The 12,166-nt window shown below is 36.3% G+C and overlaps 1 protein-coding gene across 12 annotated transcripts in view; it reads right to left on the bottom strand.

Annotated features, from left to right (window-relative positions):
- Positions 1 to 12,166, bottom strand: part of SPIDR (scaffold protein involved in DNA repair) — a 502,027-nt gene that overhangs the window by 323,272 nt on the left and 166,589 nt on the right. For all 12 annotated transcript variants that reach the window (XR_004622658.1, XM_034650137.1, XM_034650132.1 and 9 more), the window contains one exon: positions 10,225 to 10,325. Coding sequence is in view for 11 of the 12 variants with exons in the window: in XM_034650137.1 (XP_034506028.1) it covers positions 10,225 to 10,325 (101 nt within the window). In the remaining variant the exon portion in view is untranslated. The remainder of the gene's footprint in view (positions 1 to 10,224; positions 10,326 to 12,166) is intronic.

The following is a 12,166-nucleotide window of genomic DNA, read 5'->3' as shown; positions in this document are numbered from 1 at the left end:
TCCTGGAACACAGAGACTGCAGGTACCCACTGTAACTCTGAAGCTGTCTTCCATGGCCTGTCTAGTGTAGTGCCCACCCTCACCCTCTCAGAAATTCTTTACTATGCCAACCTGCACCTATATTCTTTCCTTGCTTATCATCTAACCACTAAAACTGAAGTTCTATAAGTGCAGTGACCAGATCTTGCTTATTCATGGTGCACAGTAGTCCCTCAATAAGGACTTGAATTAATATAAACAATTACCTGTATAGCTCCTTATCTGTGACCCTCTCCTGCAACCATTCATCTCCACCATGAGATTCTAAGCACCAGCAAAGCAGGAGTATGGAAAAAGAACATGTATTTCATATAACTAAAAGAAAAACAGAAATATAGGCACAGGGGCGCCTCGGTTGCTCAGTTGTTGGTTAAGCGTCTGCCCTCAGCTCAGGTTATGATCCCAGGGACCTGGGATTGAGCCCTACATTGGGCTCCCTGTTCTACAAGGAGCCTGCTTCTCCTTCTCCCTCTGCCTGCAGCTCCCCCTACTTGTGCTTTTTCTCTGTGTCAAATAAATAAATAAAATCTTAAAAAAAAAAAAAGGGGGGCGCCTGGGTGGCATAGCGGTTGAGCGTCTGCCTTCGGCTCAGGGCGTGATCCCGGCACGATGGGATCGAGCCCCACATCAGGCTCCTCTGCTGTAAGCCTGCTTCTTCCTCTCCCACTCCCCCTGCTTGTGTTCCCTCTCTCGCTGGCTGTCTCTATCTCTGTCAAATAAATAAATAAAAATCTTAAAAAAAAAAAACACCAAATACAGGCACAAAAAAATTTCATCTGCATAAATGATGCACAGGACAATTTTATAGAAAAAGACACTACGTATTACTTAGTTGTTTACCTTCTACAATACAACTTAAAGGAGAATCAATGTTTTCAATTAGCTAACTGAAGTGACCTTAAACATCCAAAAAAGCTCCCCAAAACAAAAAAAAAAACAAACCCACCCCATATTGTTTAACAATAGGCAGGGAAAACAGGATTTTAAAAAGTAGTGGCCCTGTCTCCCATTCCCAAATCAGCTTTCTTCATTTAACAAACAATTTCTGATTCTACGGACTAACAACAGAACATTCTGGGCATTTTCATGATCTGGAAGGCATAGTGCAGCTGTCAAGGGTTCTGGAGATGATTGGTGACATGAAGAAGTGTGTAGGCAGTGCCTCACTCGATACCTGGCAGGAAGAAGCATTCAGTGGGAGCCATCACTTATATTATCTGCATCAGTCTGAACTCTAGTCTCACCTACTTGCATCATCTCTAAAAAACTTTCAAGTCCGGTATTCAGAAATCCAAGAAAAAATAACAAATGGCAGATATTTTCCCCTAAATTCAGAGACTCTTCTCTGGAAGAGAAGAGAGCAACAAATAAAAACAAAAACCCCATAAAAAAACAACAAAACCGTTGAAGGGGACATGTGTAATAAAATGTGACATTAGAAAAACAATAAGCAGTGAATATAATTTTGTAAAAATCATGGTGGGAAAATTAAGGAAATCATTATTCTCAATGCAGAGACTAGGAAATTAAAATAATAAGAGAAAAGAGAAAATAAGAACTCCTGAAATCTGAACATATTTACTTTAAGCAGATACACTCATAGTGCATGGTTATCTAATAGAGTCTGGCAGTTGAATAACTATGTGAATTTTAAGGAGTCTCAGTACCTTGTCTAGGTGAACCAGCACGGGCATCCTACCAACTAACTGGGGAGAGATCCTGAGGGGCTGTCTAGTGGTGTTAAGTGGAAAGCAAGGTTTCCCTGGTGGCAGTACGAAGATGCTGTTGAGCAATGTGGGAGAATGGCATTATGGAAGTTATAATATTTTGTGGCCTACACTTCAAAATTTCAACTCACCATGACCCAGTGGCAAAACACAAAAAAATATAAAAGTCCTAATACAAAAGCTATTAAATACAAATACCAATATGAATAACTAAGTTCATTCTTTGCTTTTGTAATACTAATCTAAGCTCAAGACAACCTATTTATTACGTTTGAAACACATACACATGCACAGAAAACCTACATTATTTTTGCCTTCTCAGGCATATCAAACAGGTGTTCCAAAGTGAGAACTCCCACACAAATGCTCAGTGACCACTCTCAACATACCTGATAGACCCAAGTTGAGGAAAAAGAAAATTCAGAGAGAATTCTGCTTTGGACACCAGTAAATGCTACTGCACTTCACTGATTTTACTTGTTTCTCCCCACTCCCCAACAATCTTTTTCAAATATAGAGTGAACTTTGCAGAACAAAAATCTCATAGTGAAAAATAATTTATCTTAAGAACATCTTTTTTGTTTGTTTGTTTCACTTTCCTTTTTTTCCCCTTACTCTCTTCCTAAGCAATACAAGGAGTTCACAGGTTTTGTCCATCTAAGAATATCCTTAACGGGGCACCTGGGTGGCACAGCGGTTAAGCGTCTGCCTTCGGCTCAGGGCGTGATCCCGGTGTTGTGGGATCGGGCCCCACATCAGGCTCCTCTGCTATGAGCCTGCTTCTTCCTCTCCCACTCCCCCTGCTTATGTTCCCTCTCTCTCTGGCTGTCTCTATCTCTGTCAAATAAATAAATAAAATCTTTAAAAAAAAAAAAAAGAATATCCTTAACTATTTCTGGTTTTAAAAACTTAAATATCAAACATATTGTGAAAATATCTGTCATGCTCTTACTAAAACACAGGTTGGACAACGGAACCGGGGCACAGACTTTGCTATACTCATGTCTCCAGAACTCAGTCATGACACAGGCATATATTCTCAGTGCTGGCCTGGATCTGCCTCCCAACAATCGACCTAAAACAAGATGGGCTATGATCACAGGCCACTGACAGTTTGATGCAAATCTGGCTCTGCTACCTGCTGGCCAGACACACAGGGCTGTGCCTGTTCGCATTCTCTTCATCTTTAAATAGTATCAGAAGACCTAACTGGAAGGGTTATCGTGAGGATTAAATGGGTTAACAAATACGTGAAATGCTTTGGATATCACACAATAAAAACTGGCCATCACAAAGCAGTATTGGAAAACTGTTTCCTCTCAAAAAGGAAGAAGAAAAATTGAATAGTTCCTGAAGAGAAATCTAGGAAATATTTTTGCCTCTATAATCATTCATTCCCTATTCCACAGCCACATTTCAAAATGTGTATTTCTAAGGCATCACTCTGGAAGGTGGGCCAGTGGTTGGAGTGGACAAAATAGACAGAGGGGACTAAGAAGGATAAATGTCCAGTTATAAGATAAGTAAGTCATGGAGATAAAAAGTACAGCACAGGGGATATAGTTAGTATAGTTAACAATATAATGTAATAACATTGTATGGTGACAGATGGCAACTACACTTATGGTGAGCACTGAGTAATGTATAGAATTGCCAAATCATTATGTTGTACACCTGAAACTAATATAACATATGTCAACTACACTTCAACAAATTTTAAGAAAATCCAATCATGGCCTCCAGGCCCTGAGTGGTCAGGGCTCTGGCCCCCTCTTCTCTGCCTGTCAGCTTACACACCCATCTACACTAGCATTCATGTGCAGCACACATACCTCTCTCTGTTCTTTAAACAGCCAACCTCAGTCCCTCCTTAATAATCACAAAAAAACAAAACAACAACAACAAAAAACAATAGCTAAGGAAATAGGCACACATTTAAAATTCATTCCAGTTTGAAGAACCTTGAGATATGTCTTTTTTTTTTTTTTAAGATTTTATTTATTTATTCGACAGAGATAGAGACAGCCAGCGAGAGAGGGAACATAAGCAGGGGGAGTGGGAGAGGAAGAAGCAGGCTCATAGCGGAGGAGCCTGATGTGGGGCTCGATCTCATAACACCGGAATCACACCCTGAGCGAAGGCAGACGCTTAACAGCTGTGCCACCCAGGTGCCCCCGAGATATGTCTTTTATATTGAAGTGTACTCAAAGGTACAAACAGGGAAAACAAAACTAATTATTAAATAGTATAAGTGGGAGTTATAAAATAGCCCAGAAAAGTAAGCTATACATGAGGGAAGAAAAGAAAAATTAAAATCCACAAAGCAAAGGTGTTAAAGAAATTTTTATGTTATGTTAGAAATATTCACTGAAATATTTGATATTAACATACAACGTCTGGACATGCACTTACTATAACACCTGGTAATTGAGGCCCTGATCATTTATACCAGAAAAAGAAAAACCTATGTTCACTCAAGCACTTGTACACTAATATTCATAACGCCTTTATTTGTAATAGCTCAAATTTGGAAATGATCAAAATGTCCCTCAGCATGCTTACCGTTAAACAAACTGGTACATCCACATCATGGACTACTACTCACCTGTTAAAGGAAGTTAACTATTGATATACATACAAACTTGGATAAATCTTGAGGGAATTATGCTGAGTGAAAAAAGCCAATCCTGAAAGGTTACACACCATATTATTCCATCGATACAACATTTTTGAAATGACAAAACTACGGAACTGTGATGAGCAGATTACTGGTTGTGAGGTGTTAGAGAGGAGGGTAGAAAAGAGCTGGCTGTAGCTGTAAAAGGGTAGCATGAAGAATTCTTGTGGTGATGGACGATTCTGTATCCAGACTGTGGTGCTGTGGTGGTGGGCACCTGAATCTATACATGATAAAATTACATAAACACACACACACACAAACCCACAAGTATATGTAAAACTGGTAAAATTAGAATAAGGTCAGTGAATTGTATCCTGGATTCATATCCTGGTTGTGCTATCATACTTTGGTTAGGAAAGATGTCATTGTTGGGGGAAAGCAGGTGGAGGGTACAGAAAATCATTCTGTATCATTTCTTACAACTGCATGAGTTACATGTCAATCTATAGCTATCTGAAAATAAAATGATTTCAAAAAAGGCAGAAAAATGTGTTGGAAACAATCACTCAAACATTTCAAATCAATAAGGAAGTTCACATCCTTCCTCACTATGTATTAATTAGATAATACTCTTCAAATGGGAAAAAATGTAAGAAGAAAGGCCTCAAGTAAATAATTACAATCTACATATTAATTTTGTAGACCATTCCTCTCATGTATGAAGGAAATAAAGATAGACTGAGCGAGATATGCTATACTTAATATCTAACCAAAAACCAAAATGTGGTTCATAAAATTACTACTAATTTCTAGATTTCCAGTAAACACATTAGTAGAAGAGAAAGCCAAGCCTGATGTATTCATCTGTTCAGTCGAAATTAACCTAAGATGAACAATCCACTTCCATGTGTGAGAAACAAAATGGAACTCCGGCTTCAATACTTGTAAACCCAAAGTTACATCCAAACCCTAAGGAAGAGGAGAAGCTGGTTCTGGCTGCTTCTGAACTATTAGATTGGGTATGAAAATGACCTCGGAATAATGCAGTGTCTCTGTTTTCACCATCTACTGAGTGCTGACTCTGTCCTGCAGCTGTGTGGCTTCCATGAAGTACCAAATTTATTGTTAGCACAAGCTCAAAAGTTGAGATACTACTATTACACTTACTTATGATGGGGAAATTAAGAGGCTCAGAGCATTTAGATTAGTAACATAGATATTTTAATAAATCCATCATTAAACCTCAGCTATTTACTAAATTTTCATCCTTGGGATTGGGGGTAGAGGGAGCTACATCTATTTAATATTTGTAAGTTTTTCTTTTATTTACTCAGTTACTATAAATATGAAGAAATAAGAAAACATAAATTTGTAAACTGAAAGAAAAATACTTTTTCTGCCAGATCACAAAGTAAACAAATTAGTGAAATTTCCTTCCTAATACATGTTTATAATAAATTCTATCAAAAGGAATGAGAAAAATGGCACAATGTATTACAGGACACCAAGAAGAGGATGTAATAGACCTGAAAAATAAGAAATTCATCTAAAAGAAAGAAATGAAAAATAAAAATAAAATCCACATCTAAAAAATGTTGGACTTGTAAAAGAAAAACCTGTTGGAGGGGCACCTGGCTAACTCTGTCGGTCGAGCACATGATTCTTGATCTCAGGGCTGTCAGTGTGAGCCTCAGGTCGTGCATGGAATCTACTTACAAAACAAAAGAAAGTAAGCTCCATTGGAGATAGGCACATTCATACACCAAAGTAATGGATTCATTTTTGGCTCTGTGTTTTTGTTTCATTTTGCCTTTGTCTTTTATTCGTGATATAATTTATATACCCTCAATCCCCAAATTATACGGGACATTCCAAATAAGCTATTTGGTGTTTATGAGCCAAATAAAAGGTCTTATTTTCCTCCCTTCATTCCAGGCACACAGTCACACTTGTTTGACTTGGTATTTTTCTATTCCAACTTCCAGAAGATACTCATTCTACTCTGTGCTTGACAATTTGGTCAATTCACTGTAATGAGAAGCCTGGACAACAACGTAGAATGACTTCTAGTATATACTAACATGAATAATTAAGAAGACAATCTGCTACCTCCCTATCAAAATCATAAGATTTCAGGGTATCCTACACAAGATTCATGATTCATAACCTTCAAATTTATGTCCTAAGCTCCTTAAAATAGTGCTATCTCAAGAATGTGATATGGACCTTCACACTGAAAGACTACATTTTCCCCAAACAAAATCACATCGTATCAATATTTCTAATTTTGCTGGTTCCTTAATCACTTGCCTTCTTAAATCCTAACTTTCTCCAGCCCAAACAGATCATCTAATGAGGGCCCACAAAGATTAGTGAATAAGAACATGGACTACAGAGATAACCTCAAACCTGGGCTTACTCATCTATACCATACATTCATTCGATCTACAACTTTTTTCTTTTTTTTTTAATTCATTTTATTTTATTTATTTATTTGAAAGAGAGTGACAGAGAAAGAACGAGCAGGAAAAGCACAGAGGGAGAGGGAGAAGCAGCCTCCCCGCTGACTAGGAAGCCCAATGTGGGGCACTTGAGCTGAAGGCAGATGCTTAACAGACTGAGCCACCCAGGTGTCCTGATCTACACCTTTTTATCTGGAAAATAAGGAAAGCAAATTGAATCTTAGAGCATTACTTTGCATACTAAATGATTTAACATGTAGTAAGCCCTCAGCATTATACCTGCCATACAGTAAACCCCCTCAGCATTATACCTGCCATACAGTAAACCTCCAAATGTGATACAACAATGACAAGGACAATGCTGAAGGAGAAAAGAAGACAAAAGCCATTTTTCTCCAATCATTTCTTAGGAATTTATGGTCCAAATTAAAGATTGGCCAAGTCTTCCTCTCACCTTGAGGGTATTTACAATATTGCAAGGCTATAAAGTCAACAAAATTCAGGATAGATACCATATTGGACACATGAAGTCCAATCTGGGGTGTTTGTTTATTCTTCAACGTAACATCAAGACCAAATTGGCAGAGGAGTGAAAAAAATTTTTTTATGAGGCAGAATGTGGTCTCACTGAAAGAACATGACACTGGCAGTCAGGTAGCTGGGATTCTAGCCCTGTTTCTTCCTTTAATCTGAATAATCAGAGCAAGTCACTTCCCTCTTCTAGGCCACATACTCTCTCCATCTCCCAAAAAGGAGCTGAGACAATAAGATCTCTAAGAATCCTCAAGAATTAACATTCTATCTTTTTGGGAGGGAAAGGAAAAAAGGGTGTGGCATGAACACTAATGCAGCATATAGATGGACTTGCAAAGTTCGGTCTTATATTAAGTGTGCAGTGGCCAGACTTCAAGGAAAAGCTAGGTATCCCAGTTACTCTGTTTGCCATCCTCTTCTTGTCCTATATTCTTCCCATCCTGTTTTTACCATCATGCGGTTCATGACCCCATCCCAACTTCTCAATACAAAGCTGATCTATATCACTAAGAAATAAAAGTTGCCTCATTGAAACCTACTTAAATATTTATATCCACTCAAAAAGAAATCCAAGCTTACTAGTCTCTTATATGATTACTTCAAAGGAAGGGAGGCAAAAGCAGAACAGGAACGAAGAGTAAGTTTGAGAACTTAGGTGGCAAAGCCATATTTTTCTGGTTCAAGTAGAACAAAAGAAATTTTTAATGCATAGAACCCCAAACTAAATTCAAAATGACACAAAGTTAAACAAAACTACTTAGAGGTGGAGGTGAATAGATTATGGGAGAAAGTGATCACTCCAAGTCAAGGACATTCATATTTGAGAGTATATATATATATGTATATATATACATATATATGTAAGTATTTATAAATAGGAGAACATGAAAGAGCACCAAAATATAAACAGAACAGGAAAGATTATTAAAATGAGATAACATATTATTAAACCACAAATGGTACTTATTATTTTTTATTAAATAAGTCTTAAAAGAGAAAGATCACAAGTTAATCATAGGTCTAATATAGTGCTATTTATTATATTCTACCTCAACACTGATTAGTTCAAGGAGGGATACATGTCTCGGTAGATCAGTGAAAATCACTTCAGAATTTCTGGTAAAAGACTGGAAAAGAAAACATTCTTTTTATTGGATTTGAACCTGTGAGTTACCACATGGAAAAGACCTGACAACCTTTTCAGACCAATATGCCTGAAGCATAAAATCTCCTCCCTCTGGCTTTCAATTATAAGTACTATTAAATTCTTTTTGGGGCTTAAGCCAGAGTATTACTGACTTCCCTAAGTAATACAACTTGTCAACTTTTATATATGCTTGGCTTTCTGACTGATTAAATGAGTTGTAAAGATGATTATTTAATATAATCCTTGTTTTAAAAAAATGACAAGATACAAATTAATAAATGTAACAACAGGCTGATTCATAGCACCATGTAACAAAAAAGGTATTCTTGGGTCATAGTTACCAGGTCATCCTGATACATATTATAATACTCTAATACAAGAATGTGAAAGAGAAAAGACAGTTGCTAAAAGATAGCTGGAAAGGATTTTATTTTATTTTATTTTATTTTATTTTATTTTATTTGAGATTTATTTATTTGTTGAGATACAGACAGAGCCAGTAAGTGGAGAAGGGGCAGAGGGAGAGAAAATCCAAGCAGACTCCTGTTGAGCATGAAGTCCTATGTGGGACTCGATCTCACGACCCATGAGATCAGGCCCTGAGCCAAAACCAAGAGTTGGGCACTGAAGTGACTGAGCCATCCAAGCACCCCTACTTTATTTTTAAGATTTTTAAATTTTAAGTAATCTCTATAACCAACACGGGGCTCAAACTCACAACTCTGAGATCAAGAGTCAGATGTTCCACCAACTGAGCCAGCCAGCTGCCAGCTGGTAAGTATTTTAAAGATAATAAATGAGATCAGAATTTAAAGTCTTCCAGAAAAATGCACAAGAGTTGACAACATACTACTTAAGTATTCTATCTAGCATTCCTGTTCTATTTTGCATGCTAACATTTGCCAAAATAACCTGTGAGCATATTAAAATGCCCATTCCAAGGATCCCCCTGCAGATAAAACTGCTAACAGATTTGGAATAGATGACCATGCCCACCCACCTCTTTCCCATCTCCCGATGGAGAGACCATTCAGGAAGAAATCAGTCTCACAGGAAAGGAAAGGAAGCTTTTCTAGGTATATGAAATATTTTTAATATCAAAAAATTTGTTAAGAAACAAGATTTTCAGTCACTTCCTTGTAGTATCGCCTTTCAAACTACATCTTGCAATTCATTAGAAGGGAACTACATCAATTTAGTGAGACTAGGATTATGGTAAAAATAAAAGAGAATGAAGAGTATATCGTACCTACTAAGGTTAGTGTTGTTATAAAAATGTTTCAGGGGTGTGTGTGTGTGTGTGTGTGTGTGTGTGTGTGCATGCAAGGTATGTGTGCACTGGGAAAAGATATAAGAGGTACTTCTTACTAAGGGTCGCAGTCACAAAAGTTTGAAAGCTACTGGCTTTCAGATACAGCAAAAGATAAAACAAAAGAAAGGCCTAATACAGAACCCTCCAAGTCAGATAAAAAAAAAAAAGTCTTCTATTAAACTGTGAGAAGTTCTACAGGGAGGGATCAGTAGACCTTAAAGAATGGACTCCTCTTTCAGAACGATTTCTGAGACCTAAAGGACACCTGGAGAAAAAGAAAATGTCATGAAAATAGTAAAGATCAAATTTATATATCTTAATGTAAAATACTTTCAACTGGCACATTCTTTACTCACAGTCTCAGATGTCAGTGCAGGCCTTACCTGAAAGTGTCTTTTGGTAAGAAACACACTGATGTCTCCACAAAGAAATGGCCGATCTCTCTCGATTCTGCAGGCCATTTAGTCTTTCTGCTAGCCTGCCCCTGTTTAATGAATTATATTGTATTAAGTTAGTTAAAAGAAATGTTTCAGAATAGTTGGAATATTTATATTTTATACTCTCCAACCAGAGACAAATAGAACATACAAATTCTATCTTATCTGGCATTAAATTGTCTTCCTAGAGGCCAACCCTCCTAGATCAGTAATCTTTTTTTAAGATTTCTTGGAAGGTCAGTTTCTCAATTCTTAGAAATTCAAACTACTCTCAGATCAATTTGGCTTTCTTTCTATTCTTTCCTAACTTATTCCATAAACATATACTGATCACATCTTTCCTGTTCTACCTAGCAAAGTGCTAGGTGCCAGGGATGAACAGAGGCAATGAGCCATGCCATGAGGGAGCCTCACAATCTGCTCACCTCACAATTTGACAAAACACATAAATTAAACTGTGGTCAGAATTGTAGTCAAGAATAAAACCTGCAAACTGCTGATAGGCAGAACATTAAATAAGAAAATTTGGGTATGGGTTTATTGATTGGACCACAGAGACAACTGAGTATTAATCACAAGCACACAGCAAGGATACCAACATTATAAAAATAAAAGAAATATAAAGAAACTTCCATGTATGGCAGGAAGATGATTCATAAAAAAGGACATACTTCACAAAAATCCTTACCCATCAATGAATACTATATGTATTATTATACTACTATATATTATTACACTAATATAATTATATTATTATACTAATACTTATAATTATACACTGTTATAGAATCATTACATTTTTATATATTATATGATATAATAAATATAATGTAATAAGTATATTTTAGATTAACATAATATAATGCATATAATATATTAACATATATTAAAGCATATATAATATGTATATTCGTTGAAATGTATATTATAAATACATACGAACATATATATACAAATATTTTTGATTCAGTAAACTACCTAGGGACAGAGAAGTCACCAGCTCCTAACACATCTGTGCTCTCAAGAAAAATCAGGATCAGTTGTTAACCACCATTATGACCACATGCTACATAATTTATCAATATATTATCTCATACAATTATGTATCAGCTCACTGATCATTTCAGTACATAGATAATATACTGAAGATAGAAAAAAGAGATCACTTTATTCTAATAATATACCTTTATTAAGAAAGAATATCAATAACTACCAAATAGATGATAAAAATCAAAGCTTAGAGAGAGGTTAAGGAAATTCTCCAATATTACATAACCACCCACATGATGAAATAAGTTGTTGAAACCAGAAAAGACATATCATAGTGCCCAGCATTTGGACCTTCAAGAAATAGTAGTCATTGGTGTTACTGATTTTATGATTTTTACTTGCACCCTATGTTCTTTCACTGAAATGACTGAAAGATCTTATTTTTATACATATTATGTATATTATCATACTACCTACTTTGTTTTTCTATGGACACGTATTTTCCTATGGCACTATTATTTCTGTGCAGTGTATAAATATAAATATATATATATTTAAAATTCTCATAATCACAAATATGCGAAAGAACCTCTACTTTATATCTGTCTATCTGTACTGAATATATGTATAAGCTGTGCTTCATATCATTCCGTTTACAGAAAGTTACTCATTTATATACCTTCTCTAAACAACACTACAAAAGTAGGTACTATCGCCATCTTTATTTTACACATGATAAACTGAGGCATTGAGAAATTAAACACCTGTGCAAGATGAGACATGTGATAAGCGGCACACCTGGATGCACACCTAGGCAGTCTGGCTCCAGAGTTCATAAACTTAGCTTCAATGATGCATCTACTGCCTCTTAGTACTACTTAAAAAGAAACTCATAATA

The sequence above is a fragment of the Ailuropoda melanoleuca genome, unplaced genomic scaffold (assembly GCF_002007445.2).
Source record: "Ailuropoda melanoleuca isolate Jingjing unplaced genomic scaffold, ASM200744v2 unplaced-scaffold11384, whole genome shotgun sequence".
NCBI lineage: Eukaryota > Metazoa > Chordata > Mammalia > Carnivora > Ursidae > Ailuropoda > Ailuropoda melanoleuca.
This window is presented reverse-complemented; position numbering and strand designations above follow the sequence as displayed.